The sequence below is a fragment of the Podarcis raffonei genome, chromosome 5, assembly GCF_027172205.1.
Source record: "Podarcis raffonei isolate rPodRaf1 chromosome 5, rPodRaf1.pri, whole genome shotgun sequence".
Classification (NCBI taxonomy): Eukaryota; Metazoa; Chordata; class Lepidosauria; order Squamata; family Lacertidae; genus Podarcis; species Podarcis raffonei.
In genome coordinates this window covers 102,073,704-102,099,634 of record NC_070606.1, presented here as the reverse complement: position 1 = coordinate 102,099,634, position 25,931 = coordinate 102,073,704, and the positions used below count along the sequence as shown (strand labels likewise).

The following is a 25,931-nucleotide window of genomic DNA, read 5'->3' as shown; positions in this document are numbered from 1 at the left end:
AACTGCCAGCTCTTCCGGGGCGAAGATGCACGTCCTCCTAGGAGCAAAGAGGAAACTTGAGAGTCAGGAGCTCCTGGTCCAGAAGTGGGGAGGGGAGGGAGCTCGGCAGCTCACAGGTGCCATCACCTTGGGCTCTGCAAACCCCCTCAAACGCGACGCTAAAGCAGTTCTCTGAGGGATCCTGCAACCAGCTGCAAGCAAAGGGGTTCTGTGTACAGCAACAGAAAGAAATTCCCACAGTACAACTTTAGTTAAAGAAAGTTTAATATATATATATATATTTGTATGTATATAATATGTTTTATTATAACAAAATAGGCAGTTATTGTGGGTAAAATATTCATTAAAATCTGACTTCTAAGAACATATTTATATTTCAGACTCTGAATCGTCTCTTATGATAATCTTTCAGAATATTTTCAGAACAAAATTCATCATTCCTATATGAAGTACAAGCTTTTAAAGCACCTAAACTGTATTTGGATTCAAAAATGTAATGACCGTTACCCATTGATGATATCAGTAAGACACTCCAAATAGTCTTGTGTGTGCTAGTTTAAAAACAGGAGATATTCTTGCCCCCAACAACGGCATCAGCAAAAAATGAAAAAATAGACTATAAAGAATATTCTTATGAAATTATGAAAATGGGTTTTCCCTTGTGAAATAATGGCAACTCCATTTACATTATCTTGGACATTTGAACAAAAATCTCCTATTTAACTGCCTGTAAAATAAATGTGTTGCCAACAACAGAAAACTACAGAACTACGGCCTGCAGCCACCCCGTGAATCAAATCATGCAGGTCAAGTCACGCGTGCAAAACTGCTCACCATTTACATCATTAAGACCACTTTTCTTTTGTTAGGAAATATTTAAAAGGGTGTATATAAAGATTTGTTTTCTCAAAATCTCTGAAGGATACTTTCCCTTAAACATTAAGGAGTTTTACCACAAAATTCTCCGTTTCGTATCCACACAAGCGGATCGAGCCACTGCCCTTTGACCCTTGAGAAAATGGCCGCCCGCCAGCAGCTTGTGAGAATCCACACCATCGGAACAAAAGGGGGCACTGGGAAAATGCTACGGGAGCCACGGGGGCCCATGCAGGACAAGGGCTGCCCCCAGGTGGGAAGCACGGGAGGGGGGAGGCACAGCGGCCCCCGCTGGGCGGCCTTCAAAGCTTCTCCTTGGCGGGGACCCAGATGTAGGGGCCGGAGTGCTCCTCAATGACTTGCTTGACTTGGTTGTAGATTTCTTCCAATGTGTCTCCTTGCACAATAGCTGTAGAGGAGAGAAGGAGGAGGAGGAGGCTCTTGAGGGCCTTGACCAGCACAGCTCTTGCACCACTCCCCCCAGCACTGAAACCCCCCAGCCGCTGCCTTGAAAGGAACACAGCTGAGCAACCAACCTGTGAAATGTTCGGTAAATTCTTGCTCCAGCTTCATGGCTCTCTCAAAGGTCTTCCGAGCTTGCTCATCCGTCAGCCGCTTATTCATTTCCCTGAAATTGCAGCACAAATCAAACCAAGATACTGATGGCGAGGCTCAGCCATTCGGATGTGATGTTTAAAATGAAGCACCTTCTTGCAACCCCTGGAGGGCACCACGTTGGCGACTCCTGAGCTACCCTCAAGCAGCAGAGTTGCTCCGCTCTTCTCCAGAAGGCATAGCCAAAAAGCAGAAGAAGGAAGGACATACATTTTGCTTTTAAAGTTTGGCCCTGGCTTCCTCCTGCAGAGGATTGGACCTTTGCTGGCTGCTTTTTTTCTCCTGCTGAAAACAGCAGGATATTATGGGTTGTGGAATACACCCAGCCCCCAGGGAAAGCTCCCTTCCCGGAGTCCGTGGTTGAGGACCTTCCTGGAAGAGGAGGCCACATGCCGCAAGGAGGGTCACCAGAACACGCGCAGAGAGGAAAAGGTCAGAGGGGCAGAAGAAGGCCAGCTTTCACTCACATGATGTTCTCCACTGATTTGGGCTTGATGAAAACGGAGACTGGGTGCAATTGGGCGATTTGGAGTCTCTTGATTGCGTTTCCGGAGACATCGAGAATGCAGTGCTTCCCCTGAGGCACGAAGGGAAGAGGCATCTCAGAGCAGAACATCCAAGGCATCGCTGCTGGCAGACAGCTCAGCCAAGCCCGGCGGCTGAGACTGAGCACCCTTCCCCCTTAGTTTAGCTATTTGCAGACATTCCCTGGAAAGCCATTTTCTTGGGGTTGAGAGGAGGCCTGTTTGGCAAACCTATGGGGATTGTCTTAGGCAGCAACTCTAGGCCCACTTCCTCTGCAGTGTAGCGGCACATTCAGAAAGGAAGGGTCCCATCCTGGCAGCCACACCCCTTCCAGATGAGCCAATAAACAGAGCTCTCCCTGGCCTTGCCCAAGCTCCTCCCTGTCAGAATCACCCTGGCGCACACAGAGCGGGAGACCCTGGCCAGCTTTCTCTTTGGTTCCCTTTGGTGGAATGTAGCAGAGCTGCCTTGGGCCCCCCAAACCTTTCTTTGCTGAGCTTCCCTTTGTGACTGCCGTCCTAAGACTCACAGTAGCTGCATCTGGGCAGAGTTGAGTTGGAGGAGGAAACCTAAGCAGGGGAACTCCTGATCCAACCTCTCGTATTGGTTGCCACACACCCCCCCAATCTCGGCCAACATGCTTCAAAGGGAAATGCAAAAGCAACACAGATCTCTTTTGTGTGTGCTGACCTGCCCCTTTCCCAGAGGGACCTACAAGGCAATCCTCAGTGGCCAGCTCTGCTCCTTTCACTTGGATGGACTCCAGGCAGCACAACGGGCATGGAAACATTTTCTCAGGGCTTAAAAGCTCTGCTTCGAGGCTGACAGGGTGCTGGGGCCAGGAGGGACTTTGGAGTTATGGTGTGATGGGGGCAGACTCAAAAACCATACATATCCCTTTAAAAATCACAATATTTTGGGATTTCTAAAAAGACCCAGGCAGTGCTGGGCACTAGCTTTGCTGTATAAGATCTTCAGATATTTCCCATGGCACAACCGAGGCAATGGACTGAGGGCACTGACTTCATGACATTTAGTTAATAGAGATCTTTGGGCTCAGGAGGCTCCTGAAGTGCTGAAGGTTTAGCGGAGGTCCCACAGCAAGACGCCCTTTCCTCCTTGTGACGCAAGGAGACCCTGGGGCAGACCAGGACCACTCCTCATCTCTCCCAAGCAGACTTTGGAAAGAGAGGAGCTCCTTTACCTTCTCTGCCACCTCCCGCACGGACTGGACACTCGTTCCATACAGGTGGTTGTTGTACTGGCCGGCTTCAATGAACCTGTGATCCTGGATATCTTTCTCCATTTGTTCTCTGGACGTAACAAAGTGGTAATCCCGACCGTCCACCTCGTAGTCTCGCTTTGGCCGGGTCGTATCTTTGTGGAAAGAGACAGGCAGCTTTCAGACAGGCAGGCACAACACACAGAAACCTCAACATTGACGCCAAATATTGGCATCAAGCACCTTCCACTTACTGTGCACATGTGGGAGGAAGCAGATCCAAGGTGGGACCCTGGCACCCTACAAGTGCGTTGACCTTCAAGTGCTAGACCAGAGCCTGACCTTCACATCTGGGGCTGACTGAAGCTTCCAGGCGGCCTTCAAAGGCAGCCCCATGTGGAACGCAGGGCAGCAATCCTGTCTGGATACAGGAATGAACCCGGCCTGCCTTCTCTAGATTGGCCAAAGTGGAGAGAAGGCACTGCTTCAGCCGCCTCCAGAACAGGCTGAGCCCCCCTCACCCAGCAGCCAGCTACCTGCCTTGTGTGGACCAAGCCCTAGCTTGCAAAGCCCTCTCTCCTCCTGCACCGAGTCCATTCCATTGCCTTCCTGGATTGACAGGAGCGAGAAGCACTGCTGGGTGTCGTCTGCACACTGGTGACGCTCCAGCAGGTTTGGAAAGGAAGAACCCAGGGATGCCAGCAGGCAGGGGGAATGAAGGGGCAAATGGGGACAGGGCAGAACGAGGCCAGGGCTGGGGAATCTCATGGCCTCCATGGGCCAGATCTTGATCAAGATGGGCCACGTGGGCCAGATCTGACAGGCAGGCAGTGGGGTGTGTGGGTGTGCACACCTAGCAGTCAAACGCCCCGCGGCAGCTCTGCAAAGTGCCCTTTGAGGCAGCCTCTTCCTTCCATTCACACGGCACCTGGCACCAAGAGCCTGAGGCCATCTCCATGATTGAAGAGGCAAAGTGCCCTTTGAGCCAGCTCCCAACCCCCGCCCCAATTAAAGGACAGCCCTTTGCTCTGTTGCACCCTTAAAAGGGAAGGAAAAGGGCTACAATCTTTGCTTATCAGCTGATGAGCAGATTAAATCCTGCTGCCGAGGCTGCATGATCCTGTTCCCTGTGCAGGATCAAAATCCTGCCCTCTGAAGGTGCCAGGCTGGTGTGGTTTGGGCAAGGGTCTAAGGCAGTGGCTTTCAACCCTGGGGTGCCTTGGGCAACACTGGCCTCTGTTCCTCTTTCCTTCCCTCCTTCCTCGGATGCCCTCGTGTCTCTGCCTCCCAAAGGCTGGTGCAGCTGTTTATTGCAGCAGCCTGGCTCTAGGCTCCCCGGGCGAATGGTGCCTCTGGGTGGGGCAGCTCAGAGACCAGGGGCCCAAGGAGAAGGGAGAGGAGGCCGAGGGTGTTCAAAAAAGGTGAGAAGCTGCCAGCTCTGCAGGCAAGGGGGGAAACCTAATTGAGCCCCTGAGCCCCACAGGGGAGCTGCAGAAAGAAGGTAGTTGGTCAAGGGAGCCGTGGACTCAAAAAGGTTGAAAGCCTCTGGTCTAAGGAGCCAAACTGGGACAGGGGCCAGAGGTGCCCCCCTCCCCACAAATGAGGCAATGAAAGTGTGCTTGGACAGGTTGGCCAGCCCATGAGGCCAAGGGGAAAGCATGTCCAATGCCAAAGATGATGATAATAATAATAATAATAATAATAATAATAATAATAATAATAGTAATTTTTTAAAAATATATTTATATCCCGCCCTCCCCAGCCGAAGCCGGGCTCAGAGCGGCTAACAACCGTAAAAGATAATACAACATTCTAAAATCATTTCATTATAAAATCAGTTCAAATCAAATTAATGGCAAGATGCTAGGAGGATGCTGTGCCCAGGAGCTCCTCATGGCTCCTGACTGAGAAAGGGTCTTCTCTCCCCCAAGGAAAGCACTTGCGGTTGTGCTTGGCTGGGGACTGCATGAAAGGGCTCTTGAGGGCAAGAGGCACTCTGCTTGCAGCCAGGCAATGCCCAGAGCTGTCCAAGGGAGGCCCTGGGGTGTCCCCATGCCAAGCAGGAGGACTCTGGCCCCCTGCACTCACTGCTGGCTCCAAGCCCAACAACATGCAACTGCAGCTCCTCGCACCCGTGCACTGTGACCCTGGCCTGCTCTTTCCCAAGCTGAAACACACTTTCTGTGCTGCTTGCCTGTGTGACAAAACCTTCCCTGGTAGGCCTTTGCCATACATACGTGGAACGCAGGATCCGAACTCGTCAGGGAATTCGGAGATGAGGTCGTCATTGATCCGGTCTTTCATCGGTCCCAGAACAATCACAGGCCGCGTGTAGTTGACTGAAGGGGGAACAGACCCAGGAGTCAGAGAGGAAGGAAAACAACCAACAACCTCCTGTCCCTTCCCCAAGTTCCTGGGGGTCCCTCGTTGGGACAGCACATGCCCCCATTCCCCCCCCCCCACTTAAGGTCCAAAGGAAGCAACTCCAGAGCAACGGCTGGGAGCTTGAAGGGAGCCCCCCCCCGTACTTCCTTGGCAGAAGGTCCTAGTGCAGCCAAGGGCACTGGGTGCCAACCAGCCTGGTGGTGCTGAACGCGAGCCCTTGGGAGGTGTGCTTGCAAAGGAGAGCCAAAGGCCTCTGTGGCCTCCAGGGCTTTTGGTTTTATATGCAACACGCTACAAACCTTCCTGCTGAGTAACAGGCTCGTAAGACAGGACGTATTCCTCTTGGCCACCTGCAAATTCAGATACACCAGTTTAGAGCTGGAATGTAGTGTCTGCGTAAAATAATACAGATGTACACACATATCTCTCATATATAAGACTTTTCAGGATAAAAAAAACTGGTATAGAAGCCAGATAGGAAATTAATAAGCACCACTTTCTGTATAGATATGGTGAGCCACAATCTACTCTTAATTATATTTTGATTAAGGTAAGGTGAGTTTATTGTGGTGATCTTAATAGGTATGCCTCAGTTTTAAGTATCATATAGCTAAAGAAGCGACTGGGGGACGCTGCTTGCCACGCACTCAACATTTCACATGTGGCCACAGGCCCAGAAATTATGAGTGACCCCTCCTGCCACATTTCTAGAATCTTATTGAGGCTAGAAGACACAGGACTCTATGGTGAGGCGGCTTGAGAGTGCTCAGGGAGTGGAAGACTTTGGATATGATGCCTTAAGCCAAAAACTACATAAGGAAAGAGAAAAATAAAAAAAAACACAAGAACAAGGGATACGTTAACAGACTGTCACTGAAATTAAACAACAGAACAACGGAGTAAATTAAGCACAAGTTTAGGCCAGCAGTGCAGCAATGCAGCTAAAAGAGAGCCGGTCTCTTGCCTGGAGTGGAGCTTCCTGAGAGCCGAGGGGTCTGTGAGGATCAGCTGCTGATCCGACCCTCTCACACTCCCAGCAACTGGCCTATCCAGCGGAGTGGAGGCACCATGGAAGGAGGGGGTCCGTTGCTCAGGTGCCCGGCCCAGGTAAGCTGGACTGGGGAAGAGCCCCATCGCAAGAGCCAAAGCTTGACCCCCCAGCGGAGTTCAGGTACGCTCTGCTGCCGAATGGGCGCCTTGAGAGATGCTTCTAGCTGCAAACACAGGGAAAGCCAAGCAAGCCTTCCTAGCCAGCCCCAAAGGGAGATGTGGGGAAGGCCCCAAGACACTCACGGTAGCTGCTTTCGCTGTCACTGGCGTTGGAGGTCACGTGCTCTGAAACGGGAACAGGAAGGAGAAAATGAGGAGCTGCACCAGACCAGAAAGAATTCCCAAAGAAAAGCAAGACAAGGACAAGTGCCAGACGGGGCTGCCATGACTTGCACTCTGCAGGGAAGAAGGCTCTCTCTCCACATTCAATGAACGTGGCAGGGCTGGGGCTGGGGTGAGTGCACTCTTGGTGCCTTTTGGTAAAGGCAAGAGGACGTCTGGATGCAGACACAGAACAAGGTGGCCCAAACCCCAGAGGAGTTTCTGCGACTTCCCAACTCCGCCTGGAGCTCAGAGGCAGAGGGAGAAGCACAGGGCACAGAGGGAGCCTCCGTTCACATCCAGGCCATTGGTGCCTCCTTGGGGATCTGCCAAACCTGCAGCACGTGTCATGGCCAGAGGGGTTGCCACCACGAGGGTCAGATGGAGCCGGGAAAACCGGTGGAGCTCAGTGGGTCAGGCCAGAAAGGCCACTGGGAGGCTGAAAGCGCTGCTCTGCCTCTCCCCACTGATGGTCTAAACTGCTCACACACCACCTGCAGCGACGCACCAGATCACCTGGCAAAGGCACACAGCAGGATCTGGGAGGGGGCAAGAGGAGTTAGAAAGGGGTTCAGCGGTCTATAGCTGCGGAAGAACCTGCTGAAGCCCACGTCTTCTGAATGCAGCTTTGGCGAAGGCACAAGCATTTAACTTGTCAAATAAACGTATTTGAAGAAGCATCCCCAGGGAAGGCCGCCAAGTCACGGGGCAGGAGACAGGTGACTCTTTGCTTCATGGGCTGGAAAGCTGTGAGCTGCCAGCAATTACAAGCATGCAAACATCTTTTTGAGCTTCCAGAGCACTCCTGCCACACCAAGAGGTATTCCAAAGAAGGACAGATAAGGATACTCTGGAGGCACAAGGACCCACCAGGAACCCTCTTGTGTGGAGACAAGGCCAAATGGCAACAGTCAGAACTGGAAGTGGTTACGGCTGTAGGGGAACCTCAGGACCTCTCTGTGCTGAAGGTGATTTGGTATGTGGAGGTAAGCCTCTTCTAGGTCTACAGAGGCATGAAAATTCAGACTGCAGAGCGCCCTGCCAATAAAAAGTGACTCTATCCTGAATTTTTGATGGTGGATGAATTGTTTGAGGAATTTTAGGTCTAAGACTTGTTGCATTTGGGTACCATTAAAAAAGATAAAGTCAGTCCCCAAGAAACAGTCTTTGGGTGTCACTGCCTCAACAACCTGAACTCTGAAAAGATGAAGAATGGTTAGATTACTGCAACACGTTATCAATAGGGCTGCCTCTGAAGGCAGCTCGGAAACTTCAGCTGGTGCAGAATTTAGTGGCCAAGCTGCTCACAGGGGCAAGACCATCTGAGCATATTGCACCTATCCTGGCCTGACTGCACTGGTGGAGTGCCTTCTGTCACTTCAGTTGGGGCTCAGGACCTCAACACCTTAAGAACCGCCTCTCCCAATACAAACGGACCCAGATCCACACTTGTCACCTGTTACCTGAGAGGTTTGGAGGGTGACAGCATGAGAACAGGACTTTCTGTGGTGACTCCCTGATTGTGGAACGCCCTCACCAGAGAAGCTCGCCTGGTACCATCATTACATGTCTTTAGTCGCCAGGCCAAAACATTCCTTTTTACCCAAGCCTCTGGCCATTAAATTATTAAGCTTATTTTATCATTATGATTTTAATTCTGCGTTCTTAGTGTTGTACATCACCCTGGAATCTTTTGATAAAGGGCAGCAAATTAATAATAAGAATAAGAATAAGAATAAGAATAAGAAGAATAATAATCTATTTAGGCACCTTGTGAAACCATTTCTCTATAACCAGGCGTTTGGCTGATTAACATTCTATAGCCTTTTAAATTGTGGGAGGATGGTTATTGGTCTATTTTTGTTTGATCATGTATTTTGTGTTCTCATTTTGCATTTTTATGTTGTGTACTTCCATGTGATCTTTGGATGAAGAATAGCATACAAATTTATTAAATAATAGTAAAATAATAATGATAATGATGATGTTTTCTTCAGGATCAGTAAGCACCTCTTTTAAAACATCCCCACCAAAAAGCTCAAGTCCCTCATAAAGACTTGTTGAAAGGGCCCCCCTGGCCACTGTATCTGCTGAGCCAACACCAGGGGACCCGTGGAGAACGGAGGAGAACCCCAGGTGAGATCTACGGCAGACCTGCATCTGGCTAGAGGAAACAGATCAAGCAAGCTCTTTGACAGAGGCACAGACTCCCTCAGAAGGTGTTGGGCTCTCCTTCCTTGGAGGTTTCCAAGCAGAGGCTGGCCAAATGTCTAGTTGGGATTCCTGCACTGCAGGGGGTTGGACTAGATGACCCTTGGTGTCCCTTCCAGCTCTACGATTCAATGACTTTTGTGCTTGCAAAACAGGGGAAGGTTTCCCAGCCTCCCAACCAAAAAGTAAATGGAAGTGGCATGACTTGGAGGAGGAGATGGCAAACAAGTGTGGAGGAAGAGAAGGCATTTCCTTCTGTCTCAGTGAGCGGAGGGCTCAGGGGCCTCTGGGAAGAGGGTCACTTACTCAGGCCTTTTGATCCCATGTCTTCAGGGATCTCCTGCAGAGAAGTTCCCAGAGGGCAAGCAATAAAGAGACAATCACAAAGAAAATAACCGTCAGTAGCATATCAATAAGGGGCTACGGCAAGGTGGTCCCAAGGGCATCCACAGGGGTCCAGGGGGTGCCCAAAGCTCAGCCAGAAACCCATTTAAGGGCAGCACTTAAACCTCCTGTCCCTCAAACCCACCTCTGAAAGCCAGAGGCCGCCTGCCTTTTAGCTGCAGCCAACAGAACTCGCTGCCCCCCCCCCAATCAGCTGCGGAAGGAGAGCTGGGCCAGCCCCTCCCTGCCCCTGTGGCAGCTCTTGGGACCCCTTCAAGGCAAGGCCACGTCTGGCACGCAAGGCAGGCCCCCCGGCACATCCGCAGCTGGCGCTTGCCCTGCCCCCACCCACATACTTACGGTCCACATCACTGGTTTCTTGCTCACTCTGGTCCTTGTTCTTGTAGAAGGGAAATTTTCGGGAAAAGAGGTTCTTTTTACGCTTGTCATTGAATGACTGCTGAAGAAGAGAAGGAAGGAGGGGCAAAACAAAGGAGGTCGAATGTCCAGTGTGTCACAGAGGCCCAGTCCAGCAGCTTGGCAGAGGCCGACTTCTAGGACCACAACATGCAGCAGTTCGAGGCTGGCTGGATCCACAGCCCTCCCTTAGGAGGGCAGGGGCCAGCTCCCAGGTGGCGGCTGGAGCCAGGGCTGGGGCCTGGAGGGAGAAGGGCCTGGGGAGCAAGCGGCCGGCTCCATTCTGAGGAAGCCCTGGCTGCGGGAAGGGGCTCTCTCTCTAGCCCAGGCCGCCAGATGCTGCTGGCAGGAGTGGGAAACAGCCCCCCTTCAACTGCTCCTGAGGAAGAAGCAGGGAGCAGCTACAGGGACCTCTTGCAACACAGACTTTCTCAGAACAAGTTGTGGGGTGGCTGTACTCTGCAGAGGGCTTCGTGGTAGAGCATCTGCTCTGAATGCAGAAGGGCCCAGGTGCTACCCCCAGGGTTTCCAGGTAGGGCGGGAAAAGGATCCCTGCCTAGTACCCTGGAGATCCTCTGTCAGCCAGTGCAGACAATGCTGAGCTGGGTGGACCACTGGTCTGACTGGGCATAAGGCCGTCTCCCTGCACTCTCTGAAACTCTGGCTGAAAGGCAGTCTATGCAACTGAGACAAATAAAAGGGAGCCAATGTAGCCTGAGTCGTGATATCTGATCCGGAGAGCAGTGCCTGGAGGGAACATCCACGTGGCTCATAATCCAAGCACCACAAGCACAAGGGGTCAGCCACCTGACCCCACACAATGCATGAATATCCAGAGGGACCAGGGACCCTCAGGGGCTACAGCACAAAGAGGATGTCAGAAGCAGCCCGGCCATCTGGATCCCAACCGCTGGCAGCTCAAGCCAGCATGGTCTCTTAGCTGCCACTGAAGTCCACAGACCCACATGCCGTGGGACCTGCCTGGCCGCGTCTGATCTCCTCTTCCTGCTGCGTGTCCCTGGTGGCAGCAGAGGAATGGGCAGGGCAGAAGAGCCACAGCTGAATCTCGGGGTTCTTCCACCGGAGCCCCCCTTGGGAAGAAGCGGCTCAGCCTCAAGGCGAGCCAAGCCCTCTCCCCAACACCTAGAGAATCATGGAACTGTCAGGTTGGAAGGGACCCCGAGGGTCATCTAGTCCAACCCCCTGCAATGCCAGCAAACTGCTGCAGGAGCTCAGTTTAGTCAAGCAGAGCACACCGTGAACAGCGTGCGCCTTTGCCTGCTCTGTTTTTAAACCATTTGGACTGGAAGGCCCAGGGCGCAGCTCCCCACGCAAATTCACCTCCCTGGTAGGAGCTGCCCAAGCCTCTACCTCTGGGAGATCACGGTGCTACAAGGCTCCTTCTGGCTAAGAGGGACACATTGGCGCTCTCCTGTCTCCCAGACAACAGCCATTTCCTGTTGTGCAGAGTCTGGAGAGCAACAGCCTCACCTACTGCATGCTGAGTGGTTAGAAGTCGGCTCCAATAGCAAAAAAACAAAACATGGTTAGAAGTAATTATGTTTTGATTTGCAGAAAATATCAGCCATGTGTTTTTAAGGCTCTTACAGGCAGGAGAGTCTTGTTTTTAGTACTAAGAGTGTATTAACTTTATTAAGCTCTCACAGCCTCTTTGCAGAATTGCATCATTAGTACAAATGGGTTAGAAAAGGAAGCAGAAAAAAACCCACAGGCCACTCGACATTCTCCTCTTACGCCGGGTGCTCAACGCGGCATAAGCTGATTTTGCCCAGGCAAAAGGACAAGCAGGTCAGTGGCTGGTGCCTGGCATAAAAGGGGGGTGGGGTGGGGGTGGTCCTTGGCAGGACTGTTTGAAAGAAGAAGAGACAAGCACAGCAGCTTCAGTTTTCAACACCATCAGTTTTGCCTCCTTCTGCTTTGCCATGTTAGGTGTTAGAATTAAGGCCAGGCTGCCACATTCCCGAGGCAAAGTAGCCCCTGCCAACAGCAAGCATGCACAGAGTTCCCAGGAAGGTACCAACAAAGAGGAGGAAAGGGGAGGAGAAAGACAGAAAAAGAGAAAGAGAACTGGCAGGACAAGAGGAAGGCAGCCCTCTCGAGAGGGCCATGTTAAGAGGAGGGAAGACAGACAAGACGGGCAGTTCTCTCTCAATGGCAAGCGTAGTTTGGTTTCCACTCAGGGGCTCATGCATGGGTCTGGTGCAGTGTTAGGACATGGGAGCCGTGTGCAAACTTGGCAACAGTCAACATACAAGGCTGTGACTCCAACACAACCAGTTTTCAAAACGGCACGGGACCAGGGCTGTGTGTGCAGGCTGCACGGAAACAAATGCAACACCCAAACTCTGTGAGCTGCCCCAAAGGCCCATTTCCACAAAGTGGTATTTGGCTGCACCAGGTGACTAAATGTGTTCTGCTCTTTCTTGCCATAGGGTTAGGGCATCCCCCCCCCCCCGCCCAGGGCCTGAGGCTTCCCCAGGCACAAGGGCTGAAATGTGGCTCTGGAAAGGAGACCAGGGAGACCCCTCGGCTCTAGCCCCACATCCTGCAGCTTCCCTGCCCTCCTGCACACACAGCCCAGCCTGGGACCAGCCCCGTTCCAGCACCAGTCTGCTTAAACCCATCCCAGTGCATTCCCAACAGTTCCTTTTCACACAAAGTGTTCAGTGCATACATTTCACGGGGGCGTCTGTAACAGATGTCTGTTAGCACAAGTCACGGAAATATTTTTTTAAAATAAAGTTGCTGGTGTGTTAATTTGGAACTGTAACAATCTGTTCTACCCTTAAGATTATGGTATTTCACACAGCTTTGTGAAAAGATAAACATGGCTGATGGTCCACCGAGTCCCCTCAGCTGCTCTTCCTCTCTGGTCGGCTGGCCTGCTCCACCCTCTCCTGACTCTGCTCTCCCCTTCCCTGCTGCCTCCCAGCTGCCCACAAGCATGTGGTTACGTACCTTCAAGGCTGTCTCTGGGCACCCAGGGGCGTCAAGGAGGGAGCCAGGAAGCCACAGCCCTCACCTTCCCTCATGATGCCCCTTCAAGGGACAGAAGCCAGGTGGTCCCACAAAGGAAACAAAACAGCCAAGTGCACAACATTCCATGGAACATCTACCCATCCATCCATCTCATGCGCTTTCACTCCAAAAGTCTTTTGACTTGAGTTTTCTTGGGTGGCCCCTGGGTGACCAGACTCTCCTGAGTCTAAAGCTGTTTTTAAAGGAGGATTTTCCAGAGAGGAACAGACCAGGAATCCTCCCTTATTCTCTTGTTCCCCAGTAGCCAGTCCCGTACCCCGACAGCAGGCCTGCAAGCGGGGGCCGAAGGCAACACCCCCGCCTTCAGAAGCAGGTTCTAGTGGTTCCCTTGTCCCCACTGCCAGCCACCGAGAGGCCTCTCCTGCTCTACCCTGGATTTCTCTAGTCCTGTCTCCACCTAGGAGATGCCAGACTCCTCACAGGGCGCTGAATCGCTTTCCTGGCCAGTCACCCCACCAGCCTGTAGGTGAAGTGAGCATGCAAGGCTTTCATTATGACAGAGTTTACAGTAGCAACAGCGTAAAGAGTCCAAACTCACCCCTTTGTCACCTCTTGCTTTAGAGTTGAATTTCACTGTCTTTAAACGAGCTCGTTCCTTCTTCTCAACCCTGCCAGAAAAGCACAAAAAGATTAGTGCATCTGCAGCACCTGCGCTCTGCGCTAAATCCCGCTGCACCCCATGGCAGAAGCTGGTGGGGGGGCAATCTGGCCTTGGAGGGAGGCCACGGGAGGCATTGGCTGGCTTTAGCCTGAGTGTCAGGGCAAAGGGGCCTAGAGTCGATGGCCTTCTTTGGATAGCAGAACTGAATGGCTGCTGGAGGGGTCAAGCCACCTGTTGGGGGGAGAGCCCTAGCCCTCCTGCCAAAAGTGGCTGCAGCAGGGGAGCAGCAGCAGGGAATCATTCCTGCAACCTCTGTTGTCTTCTCCAAGTCTCATCAGGGACGGGAAGGTCTTGGTGGCAAGCGCCAAGAGTGGCAGCCTCAGACACCAGGCCAATATAGGCTGGCTGCTGGAGTCAAGGAACATGGCCACTTCCAACCAAGCAGCGGTGCTCCTGGTGACCTCTGCTCTTCCTGCCAGGGGGCAGTGGAGGTTTCTTCCCAGCGCACACTGCAGCTTTAGAGGAGAGGCTTTGCTCAGGACAGTGAGAGGGGAGGAAAATGCTGGTTTGTTTTGTTTTCAACCTGCATGTTAAAGGCTAAGACCCACTTGGCTCTAATGCACGCTAACCTAGAGTGAGTATTTTGGCTGCTGGAGGCCCATGTGAGTTACCGTAGTGGTCCCTGGAGCAAACCAAACATGCCCTCTTGCTGGCACAAGCCCAACTGCCAAATTATGCAGCCGCCAGAATGTGGAACTGGGAGGGGCACACCTCTGTGCTACACCTGAGAAACATTTTAAAACACTTAAACATGTCTGCAATAGGGAATTTGGTTTGGATGCTGTCAGGGAACTGACATCGGAGCGAGAGGCGAAGGGGAGGCTCCCAGGTGATGCTGGCGAAGGACCCAGCACCAGGAGGAGAAGCAGCTCAGGAGAGGGGGAAGGAAATCAGCGCAACACCAGGGATAAGGAGATAGGGGAAGCGGAGAGAGGGCTCCAGGACTCTTCACTGGACATCAGTGAGGAGAGCACAGGTCCCCCGCTACCCACGCCCTCCCTGCGTAGAAGACTCCCGCGCAGTGAGAGGAGGAGGAGGAGACTGGGAGTCAAACAGCTTCTATGCTGGAAGAGGTTTAAGAAACGCCCACTGACGGATTCTGCCAGCGACTGAGGCAGCCACGTTGAGATGGGCTGTGCAGTCAGAACGGTTTAACAAGGCAATTTAGCCTAGAGAGGCAGCAGTTTACGCACGAGTAACTCATACCCATTACAGATGCATAGGACAGAAATTAAGAGTCTTCAAGGCCAGAATCACAGGAAATGGTTTCTTGACATCTTATGTCATATTTGTCAACTGTAGGTAGAACTGTTTGATTATAGGGGCCTGACAAGGTAGCTATGGGAGTTGCAGTGAAGAACAATTCCTGCTACTCCCCAGAGGAGGAAGAGGAGTGTGGTGGTGACACAGGACTCCTTACGGGGGGGGGGGGCAGAGGCAACAAGTTGCCCAGGGAGGTGTCCTGTCTTCCAAGATTCACGACAGAGAAGTTGCCGTGTCTCAAAAAGCCCGCTGACCACCCCCCCTTCCTTCTGATTCATGGAGGTACAAAAGATACTGCCAGGCACCGCAAGGCTCTATGAGACTGTGGGCAGGAAGGGGTCGGGTCTTGGGGCACACTCCCTCTTGTTGAAGGCTGTGGCCCAGGAAGAGAGGAAAACCCCAGCAGGAAAGAGAGGGCTACCTGCGCTTGCTGGGGATGACGCCAACCTCGTCTCTCTCGCCATCTGGCATCACCGGCCGGGCCTGCCACCACTCATCATCAGAAGCGTTGATGACATGGAGGATGTCGCCAAATCGGAAATTCAGTCCCTGGCTTGGGAGGCCACTGTCTTTTGTCTTGTCGTAGTCAAAGAGGGCTCTGGAGGCACAAGGGGAGCGCATTTGATGAGTAAGGAAACAAAGGCCCCACTGGCAAGCTGTCATCACTTGCCTCCCTTGGAACTGCCTTGCAGTCAAACTGGGCGGTGGCAGAAGAGGAGCCCAGTCCTTCTCCTCAAGCAGCTCCGCCTTGATGCCGGCTGTGTGTGAGCAAGCACCTCCCTCTCCCCAGGCACAAGGTCTCTAGTGCTGAGCCCCCTTGTGCTCCTGGCTCTCTCTCTGCTCTGTCGGAAGGGGTCTATGAGTCGCCCAGGAAATAACTTACAATTCTCCTCCTAATGCACTCAAGTGTTTAACAAGCCTCGTGGCTCCTCCTAGACCAACACACTCACTGCAGCATCAGTGCTCATAGACCGGACAGAACTCTAGTCTGTGGCAGCTTATGCCATGATACATTTGCTCAGGACCCTTTGTTATTGCTGCAAAGGACAAATCTGGCTATTCCACCTTAGTCATGAGACCTTGTTGTGGTTTGACATTGCTACTTTTAAGTCTATTAACAGCTGCAAAGATGGAAAACCCAAGAGAGAAGAAACCATTTATTCAAAAGCTCAAGGAGTTTCAGAGAAATTTGTCAAGGCGTCATTATGAATTAACATGGTCTAGTCCTCCTCTTGCTGATCAAAACCTCAGTCTTATGGACATGAAGCACAGGGTTTAATTTGCACCCTACCCGCACCAGCAGGACAAATAGGCCTGTCCACAAAGATTTGACTTGAGCCTCCTGTCCTTGCCTGGAGACTTTCACCCCGTCACCCATGGAGGGAAGGACACTCAAGACCCAGCAGACCAAACAAAGGAGCCAGCAGTCAAGGCAACTGTTCAGCCACTCTGAGAAGAGGGTGCTGTACTAGCTGGGCCAGATTCAGCAGGCTCTTCTGGTGTTCTGGGTGTTAGCATTTTCATTCTCCCATTGCTGGATATGTGATTGTTACATCACATGTCTGTGTTTATTTTCCAGGCTTGGAAAGTGTACTTTTGTACTTACTTACTTACTTACTTACTTACTTACTTACTTACTTACTTACTTTCTCTCTCTCTCGGAGAAGATGTGTGAGGATGCCATGATTGCTTTGTTCTGTACATATTGCTTAATAAATTACTTAGAATGCCACACCTAAGCTCCACATCGTTTCTGCTCTACTCTGCTGATTGAGTGTGCACATATCTTTGGATACGTGTCGCTGGTGCACACCGGGACTGAAGATTTATGGACGTCCGGGGCTGCGCTTCATCAGGAAGACGCCTGGAGAGGTTTGTCTTGGTCCGTGGTCCCCTCTTTATGTACCAGGCAATGAGAGAATGGGGCAGTTGAGCTTACAGAGGTTTCTGGCAGGCAGGTGGCCTCCCGCATCTGCAGCTACTCTGACTGTTCAACAACATCAGCCGCCACCCACCCACCGCCTCTCCTTCTCCTCAAGAGGAAGGCAGAACGCCCCCCCTCACCCTCTTGCAGTCAGCTGCCCTTTTGACAAGCCTCCCGACTTCAGCAATGGAGGCACAGGCTGCCTGCCAGTGGCCCCTCCTCAGCAAGCGCTCTGCCTCGGAACCGCTAGGCTGCAAGGCAACTAACCAGGAAGCCCTCCAGTCGGTCAGCTCACCCTCCTCCACCGCCGTCCATCATGGAATCCCTTTGGCCACTGCTAGCTCTCCATAAGCCAGCTTGCCATTCTGGGTGACAGACAAAGGTGCAACCCTGGTCAGCAATTCTGCCCCTTGGGGAGGTCACAGTGCAACACATGCCTGCAGAGCCAGAATTCTGGGAGACCCCTGCTGCCCTCCTAGGTGCATGCCAGCAAACCTTGGCAACTTCCTCTGGGATATTCTTGATCTTGAAAATTGCATTCAAGCAAGAAAGCCAATTTTCCCAAGACCATTTGATTGCTCCAAGGTGACTGAGCCAACCACAAAGAAAGCACCCAGCAAAGCTGCATCCTGTGCAGCCGCCACAGTCTCCGCGTCCTCTGAGGAGCAAGCCCAGTCACCAAAGAGCAGCTCCTGGGCAAGTCCCACCAACTGGCTCAGAAGGCAACTTACCTGACATAGAGAGACCGTTTCTGGCTTGTCCGCAGGGACCCCGACCCCGAACTGATGCTGCTGCTCATCATCTGCTCTCGCAAGTCGTGTATTTTAGCTTCAAAACGGCTGTATTCTGACAAACAGAAATGAAAAGGGAGAATGCTGCTAGCTCAAAATAAGTCAGCATCTTGGAACCCTACAACAACTGCTGCTGCTGCAAAGTCTGCTCCCTCCAAAGGCTTCAAGTTCTGTTGTGTTTCCCACAGTCTAGATTTTGTAACAAACGGTGAAGTCTCTCCAGCACTCTCTCTCTCCCTGGCATAAAACCAGAATTTTAACTCTCTGAAAATGTGCACACCACATTTCAATTGAAGTGGCTCAAAACAAAATGGTTTAAACCCACAGTATATATAAAACAAAATATTAAAAATAAGCACACACCCAAGTCCCCAGAGCCATGGAGAATTACAATATGGAATTCCAAGACAGGACCCAGCACTGCCCAGAATGGGCAGACTTCAAGCTTGCTGAATCTACTCTGCCCTTTGCCAGAAGAGCCGTCTGCACAAGGCAGGAGAACTAGAGCACAAAAGGGCATTTTGAGCCTAGGACTGAACTGAGCTCATCGCCACAGTCCGTTCTGGGTTGGCTTTATTCATTTCAGTAGCCTAACGTAGCCTGAGAAAGTTGTTTGTTGTTGCTATTGGTTAACCAGCTGGGAGTCAGAAACCCTCCTTGCCGATCTACTACAAATGAGCCAGAGATCTACTGGCAGATCCCAATTACCTTCTGCCAACCACCAACTCAACAAGCCATCCCTACCCCCCAGGTATGCCTGCAGGGAACATGCCTGGCAAACGTCCGGGGGAGAAAATTCCCCCCTCTGGATACCAACCGCCAGACCACTGTCTGTGGCAACAAGACAACACCAGAAGCACCATGGCTGCTTCTAAGCAAGGAGAATCCTTTGCACAGCGTAGCACCAGGGGGTTCTGTGAACACTTCCTGGCCAGCCAGCCAGAGCAAAGAGCCGGCAAAGGGCCCCTGCAGGGGCAATTCTGGCGGAGACTTTTTGTAACGACTTGGTTGCCACCTGCAAGAAAACACTCCAGCTGCATCTCCCTCCTTCCTCCCACTCTAATCTGCACTAACTAGATTGCCTTCTCCAGCAAGACAAAGCCCCGACCAGGGGCCCCTGCTAACCCTGGCAGTGCTGCGTTTGCTTGTCTGATCTCATGGCGCTCTCTACTCACATGCCTCTCTCCAGCTAACGGGTCCAGCCAAAGCAAGCCAAGCACCTTTCACTAAAGCAGCCAGGAAGCAGCAGAACTCACGGCAGCTCTGCTTCTCAGTCCTCCTGGGCAGAAGCCGCACCTCCGCCGTCTCTGCCTGCTGCCCACGTGACTCGGATTAAAGCCAGTCCACGCTGGGAGCACAAGCAGAGCAAGGGAAGGGGAGCCCATCAGGACCATCACCTGCTCCGGAAGGTGCAGAGAGGGTTGTGCCAACGGCAGCCTTGGCAATCCTGACTTCCTCCCCCACCCTCCACACAATTGGCTGCAGAGTCCAGATCACGATCCCATCAAAGAGAAACTGGACATCTCTTGAAAGGACACAGTGGTCTCTTTCATACAACGGCCAGAAGGAGAAATCGGCAGTGAAGGTCGTAGGCTTGGATGAAGAAACACAAAGCACCTCTGGGAAAAAGGCAGCCTGGTGCCGGGAGGGGCTTCCATGCCCAACTCACCCAGCCGCCTGCCTGCTGCTTCTGCCCATTATGGAAACGGCACACATCCAACTTGGGCGCATGGCGACAAGCAGCTCCTTCCTTCGCCAGCAGCGCCACCTGCTCTGCTGACAGTGGCTGGACTCCCAGCAGCGCCGGACCAAGGGGCCAGGGGCTTGGCAGCCTCCTGCAGGGCGGAGCTTTGGAGATCAGCAAGTGGTAGGATCCTGGCTGGCTCAGACCCTCCTTTTTATGGCACAAGCCTATTTCTCAGGCTCCTGCCTGAAGTGCTATTTGAAAGCAACACTATAAGTGACTTAACTTAGTGCACAGAAAGTTGAATTTTACCTGGGAACTAAAGCTTCCCACCTCCAACTGGCACAGATAACCAGAGTGTGATGGGAGAGCTGGTGCTGTGATGTTTTCACTGTAATTATCAGTATGTTCTTAATAGACCTTTTATATTTATATCAATATATAGTTTTAATTCTATGTTTGTTTTCCAATGATAGCTTCATTCTCTCTGTGTGTTTTTAGCCGTTCCTATTTTATCTGTAAGCTGCCTTGAGCCCATCAGGGGAAAAGGCAGGGTATATGTCAGGGAAGAGTTACAAGTTTCCAGTTTCTCAGAGGGAGAAAGCATTCCCCAAGGCGGGGAGGAGAGCAGTGAATCTAATAGAAGAGAGGCGCTGCCCAATTTCTGTTCTCATCCTGAAGCAAAATTCTTAACCAGAGGTACTATTTCTGGGTTAGTGGAGTCTGTAACCCGAAGCACCTGTAACCCGAGGTACCACTGTACTTTAACTTCCGATTCACCGCATTGTACCTTTTACACCTTATTTATCTATATGAACTTTCTTATTTTTTCCGTTACTTATCAAGAGTAATTTTTACTTTTATGGTTTCCTTGTAATTCAAGATTCAATCTAAATCTGTCAGGAGATTTGCATTATCACAGTACTTTTTGAGATATTCTTGGAATATTGTCCAATCTTTACTTGTTTTGAACAGTCAACTCTCTGCCTCTGGAAGAGAAGATGTTGGGAGCAAAGGTGTTTCTGTCCCTCTTCAAACGTAGCTCAGTGCAGATTCTGGGAGCTCATGACCAGGGCCTGCAAACTGGCCTTGCAAACAGGGGGAAGGATTGCTGGAGGAGACTGAAGAGAGTGAAGCCTGTGTCTTTGGGAGCCTGAGGGTGTGGCTGATTGCTCTGCTGGAGCACAAGATCAGATGGGGAGGAGTGACAGCTGAGAGGAAGCCAGCCTGAGGGAGCAGCTAGCAGCCAGCAGCAGGCAACCTTCACTCAGTGCAGATGCTGGGAGCTTGCCAACAGGGATGTTTGCAAGGGTGTTTAATGGGAGAGTTCAAGGGGGAGGCCCAGAGCGCTGTCTCTCACTGTGCATAGGACCAAGAGACATGGAGGGTGAGGGAGCTGCTGCAGTGACCTGCAACACCTGCGCTATGTTTGTCTTAAAACCAGATCTTGAGGGGGAGGGAGAAAACACAAGACAAACGTCAAAAGGACACCTGATAAGAGCTTCATTGATGCACAGGAGACTGAGGTGGTGCTCTAGAAACCTGCTAAAGGGCAGGAAGGAAATAGCTGCAGGGAATGTCTCATGGTTTCAGTTGTCTCTACACAAATGCGCAGAATATGGGAAACAAGCAAGATGAACAGGAGCTTCTAGTACAGGATGGCAAATATGGCCTGGTAGGCATTACTGAAACCTGGTGGGATGAGACTCATGACTAGAATGTAGGAATTGAGGGGTATAACCTGTTCAAAAGGAAGACCGAACAGGAAGGGAGGAGTAGCAGCATTATATATAAAGGATGCGTACATTTGAAGAAACCCATGACCTGGAGCATGAAAAGCAGATTGAGAGTATATGGGTAAAAATTGTAGGAGAAACAGTGACCTTACTGTCTGTGTCTGCTATAGACCGCCAAGCCGGACTGAAGACTTGGATGGTGCCTTATTAGAGCAGATTAGTATATCTCTTATTTTTGAATGTTTGGTAATCCTGGGGGACTTCAACTTCCCCAATAACTGTTGGGACTCACGACTCTGCCGAGAATGACAAATTCCTCTGTTGCCTCACTGGCAATTTTATTTCCCAGAAGGTGGAAGAAGCAACAAGCAGATTATCTATCTCGCTCCTCACCAATAGGGAGGAACTGATCAACAAAGTGGAAGTACTTGGAAACTTGGGAGAAAGTGATCATGTTCTCCTGGGTTTCAGGATACAGAGGTAAGGGAAAACTGGGTGTACTGTAGTCAGACACACACTCTGGACTTTAAGAAGGCCAATTTCAAAAAGCTGAAGGAGCTACTGGGTGAGATCCCAGGGTCAGAAATACTCAGAGAGAAGGGAGTCCAAGAAGGATGTGAGTTTATAAAAGGAGAAATATTGAAGGCCCAAATGCAGACAATACCAACAAGAAAGAAAAGTGAGGGGCATCGAAGGAAACCAATGTGGCTGCATAAGGAGCTTACGGATGAGCTGTGAGTTAAAAAGGGCATGTATAAGAAATGGAAGAAAGGGAGCATGCATGAGGAGGAGTATACATGAGTAGCCAACAGTTGCAGGGGGGAAGTCAGGCTGGCGAATCCCTTTAGGTTAGTCATTGGCACAGGAACAGGATTCCGCTGCCGATTCCAGGAGCAAGACACATCCCTTGGCCACTTGCAATGTCGACCTCACCTGCCCTGAGCAACTGGCATTGTTCCAGCACGTGTGGGGAGGGGGTTGCAGTGTCCTTCTCTGAAACACTAACCCATGGTGGGAAACCAACCAACTGGGGGCTTCATGTGGGCACATTCTGCTCAGGTTCAGAGATGTTCTTTCTGCCTGCTGTTGCCGGTACCCTAGCCCCCTTCCCCTCCCCCCACGCCTTAATCAACGCAGCTTTCCCCTGCAGGACAGGTGGATTAACTCAGTAATTCACTTGCCTTCTGGACGGTATTGAGCCACTATGGTGACAGCTTGGCCGGCGTTTTTCAAGGCAGCAGCTGCTTCTTCGTGAGTTGCAGCTTTGAGGTCTACACCATTTACCTGCAAAACAAATGTAAACACAGAATATTTAGGAAAGCAAGGAGGGACATTGCGCAGAACGTGAAGGCTGGGATCTTTGAGCAGGGGCAGGATGCTGCAGACTCCGGCACCTTCTGCTGACCTATCCTAGACCCTCAAAATTATGTAAACTGCACAGAGAACTTGGTTGGTGGGTGGTTTATAAATATCACAGATAAATGTTGTTGTTGTTTAGTCGTTTAGTCGTGTCCGACTCTTCGTGACCCCATGGACCAGAGAACGCCAGGCACCTCTGTCCTCCACTGCCTCCTGCAGTTTGGTCAAACTCATGCTGGTAACCTCGAAAACACTATCCAACCATCTCTTCCTCTGTCGTCCCCTTCTCCTTGGGCCCTCCATCATTCCCAACATCAGGGTCTTTTCCAGGGAGTCTTCTCTTCTCATGAGGTGGCCAAAGTCTTGGAGCCTCAGCTTCAGGATCTGTCCTTCCAGTGAGCACTCAGGGCTGATTTCCTTCAGAATGGAGAGGTTTGATCTTCTTGCAGTCCATGGGACTCTCAAGAGTCTCCTCCAGCACCATAATTCAAAAGCATCAATTCTTCGGCGATCAGCCTTCTTTATGGTCCAGCTCTCACTTCCATACATCACTACTGGGAAAACCATAGCTTTAACTATACGAACCTTTGTTGGCAAGGTGATGTCTCTATTTCTCAAGATGCTGTCTAGGCCTGTCATTGCCCTTCTCCCAAGAAGCAGGCGTCTTTTAATTTCGAGACTGCTGTCACCATCTGCAGTGATCATGGAGCCCAAGAAAGTAAAATCTCTCACTGCCTCCATTTCTTCCCCTTCTATTTGCCAGGAGGTGATGGGACCAGTGGCCATGATCTTCGTTTTTTTGATGTTGAGCTTCAGACCATATTTTGCGCTCTCCTTTTTCACCCTCATTAAAAGGTTCTTTAATTCCTCCTCACTTTCTGCCATCAAGGTTGTGTCATCTGCATATCTCAGGTTGTTGATATTTCTTCCGGCAATCTTAATTCCGGCTAGGGATTCATCCAGCCCAGCCTTTCGCATGATGAATTCTGCATATAAGTTAAATAAGCAGGGAGACAAAATACAGCCTTGTCGTACTCCTTTTCCAATTTTGAACCAATCAGTTGTTCCATATCCAGTTCTAACTGTAGCTTCTTGTCCCACATAGAGATTTCTCAGGAGACAGATGAGGTGATCAGGCACTCCCATTTCTTTAAGAACTTGCCATAGTTTGCTGTGGTCGACACAGTCAAAGGCTTTTGCATAGTCAATGAAGCAGAAGTAGATGTCTTTCTGGAACTCTCTAGCTTTCTCCATAATCCAGCGCATGTTTGCAATTTGGTCTCTGGTTCCTCTGCCTCTTCTAAATCCAGCTTGCACTTCTGGGAGTTCTCGGTCCACATACTGCTTGAGCCTTCCTTGTAGAAGTTTAAGCATAACCTTCCTAGCGTGTGAAATGAGTGCAATTGTGTGGTAGTTGGAGCACTCTTTGGCAGTGCCCTTCTTTGGGACTGGATGTAGACTGATCTTCTCCAATCTTCTGGCCACTGCTGAGTTTTCCAAACTTGCTGGCATATTGAGTGTAGCACCTTAACAGCATCATCTTTTAAAATTTTAAATAGTTCAGCTGGAATACCATCACTTCCACTGGCCTTGTTATTTGCAGTGCTTTCTAAGGCCCATTTGACTTCATTCTCCAGGATGTCTGGCTCAAGGTCAGCAACTACACTACCTGGGGTATACGAGACATCCATTTCTTTCTGGTATAATTCCTCTGTGTATTCTTGCCACCTCTTCTTGATGTCTTCTGCTTCTGTTAGGTCCTTTCCACTTTTGTCCTTTATTATGGAAATCTTTGTACGAAATGTTCCTTTCATATCTCCAATTTTCTTGAACAGATCTCTGGTTCTTCCCATTCTATTGCTTTCCTCTATTTCTTTGCATTGCTCGTTTAAGAAGGCCTTCTTGTCTCTCCTTGCTATTCTTTGGAAATCTGCATTCAATTTTCTGTATCTATCACTATCTCCCTCGCATTTTGCTTGCCTTCTCTCCCCCGCTATTTGTAAGGCCTCGTTGGACAGCCACTTTGCTTTCTTGTATTTCCTTTTCATTGGGGTGGTTTTCGTTGCTGCCTCCTGTATAATGTTGCGAGCCTCCATCCATAGTTCTTCAGGCACTCTGTCCACCAAATCTAAATCCTTAAACCTGTTCCTCACTTCCACTGTGTATTCATAAGGGATTTGACTTAGATTGTATCTTACCGGCCCAGTGGTTTTTCCTACTTTCTTCAGTTTAAGCTTGAATTTTGCTATAAGAAGCTGATGATCTGAGCCACAGTCAGCTCAGATAAATACATAAGTAATAAAAGGGCAGTGTGGTGTAGATTGTAGAGCGCTGGATTCTAGGACTTGGGAGACCAGGCTCAAATCCCTACCTGGCCATGAAGCTCGTTGGGTGTGGCCCATCACTGCCTCTCAGGCTAACCTACCTCACAGGGTTGTTGTGGGGAATAAATGAGAAGGGGCAGAACCATGTAGGCCACCTTGAGCTCCTTGGAGAAATGATTGGATACAATGCAATGAATAAATAAAGCAAGACCTTCCAAGGGATAACCTGTGGACTGAGATGCTGGTGAGACCCAGAACTGTCCCCCTGGTGGTTCCAAGAAGCACACTGCCCCACACTCAGTGCCCCACATGGGCTGGCTACATGCTGCCCACCTTCCTCAAGGGTCAAAAAAACAAGCAGAGTCAGAAAAAGGGAGAGTCCTGCTCTTCCCCTTTCAGTCATCTTACTGAAATTATACGGTCTCCTTTCCTGAGCTCGCCACTTAGATCTGCAGGTCCCCCTGCAAGGATGAAGGAGACAAAGATGCCTTCGCCGTCTTCTCCTCCCACTATGTTGAAGCCAAGCCCTGTGGATCCTCGATGGAGCACCAGCTTCCGTGGCTCCCTGAAAGATGGAGAGAATTCCCGCCATTAGCCTGCCAATATTAGGGCTAGAACTCAAAACACCTTTTTCAATTAGATTTCAGTCAGTTAACAACAACAACAATGGTAATAATAATAGTAGTAATAATTGTTGTTTTATTTGTACCCCGTCCATCAGACTGGGTTGCCTCAGCCCCTCTGGGCTGCTTCCAACATATATAAAAACATAATAAAGAAAAGAATAAAGAACCTGCCAGTCATGAAACTGCGAGGCTGGTCAGAGTCAGAAGCCAAGGCTGTCTTGGCCAGACAGGGCCTTTGAGGAATACGGTTACCCTTCTTCTTCCACCTGCCTGTGTCTTGCCCACTCCTCTGTCTGGAGCCAATCCGCCTCCACCAGGTGGACTAGGTCCCTGAGCGGTTCTGCCGGGTGAAGCCTTGGAAGCAAAGAGGAGAGTTCCCACAACTTCCACCATAGAGCTTCAATATGCTGATGACAACATAGTGTGCGCGCACTTTGGTTTTTGGGATACTGAGCGATAGGCCAAGTTTCCTGTAAGCTTCTGTGAATACATTTAGT

General features: G+C 50.7%; 1 protein-coding gene across 15 annotated transcripts in view; it reads right to left on the bottom strand.

Annotated features, from left to right (window-relative positions):
• Positions 1–246: 246 nt before the first annotated feature.
• DLG1 (discs large MAGUK scaffold protein 1) overlaps positions 247–25,931 on the bottom strand; it is an 84,006-nt gene continuing 58,321 nt past the window's right edge. For 7 of the 15 annotated variants that reach the window (XM_053390915.1, XM_053390916.1, XM_053390922.1 and 4 more), the window contains 13 exons: positions 25,217–25,373; positions 22,307–22,409; positions 17,646–17,760; positions 15,412–15,588; positions 13,605–13,674; positions 9,950–10,049; positions 6,917–6,958; positions 5,923–5,973; positions 5,476–5,577; positions 3,221–3,393; positions 1,959–2,068; positions 1,413–1,504; positions 247–1,285 (listed from right to left, as the gene is read on the bottom strand). In XM_053390915.1, the coding sequence (XP_053246890.1) occupies positions 1,179–1,285; positions 1,413–1,504; positions 1,959–2,068; positions 3,221–3,393; positions 5,476–5,577; positions 5,923–5,973; positions 6,917–6,958; positions 9,950–10,049; positions 13,605–13,674; positions 15,412–15,588; positions 17,646–17,760; positions 22,307–22,409; positions 25,217–25,373 (1,399 nt within the window). In that variant the 3' untranslated portion in view covers positions 247–1,178. Of the gene's footprint in view, positions 1,286–1,412; positions 1,505–1,958; positions 2,069–3,220; positions 3,394–5,475; positions 5,578–5,922; positions 5,974–6,916; positions 6,959–9,511; positions 9,546–9,949; positions 10,050–13,604; positions 13,675–15,411; positions 15,589–17,645; positions 17,761–22,306; positions 22,410–25,216; positions 25,374–25,931 lie in introns of all 15 variants that reach the window. The other 8 variants (XM_053390920.1, XM_053390921.1, XM_053390925.1 and 5 more) reach the window with 2 other exon arrangements.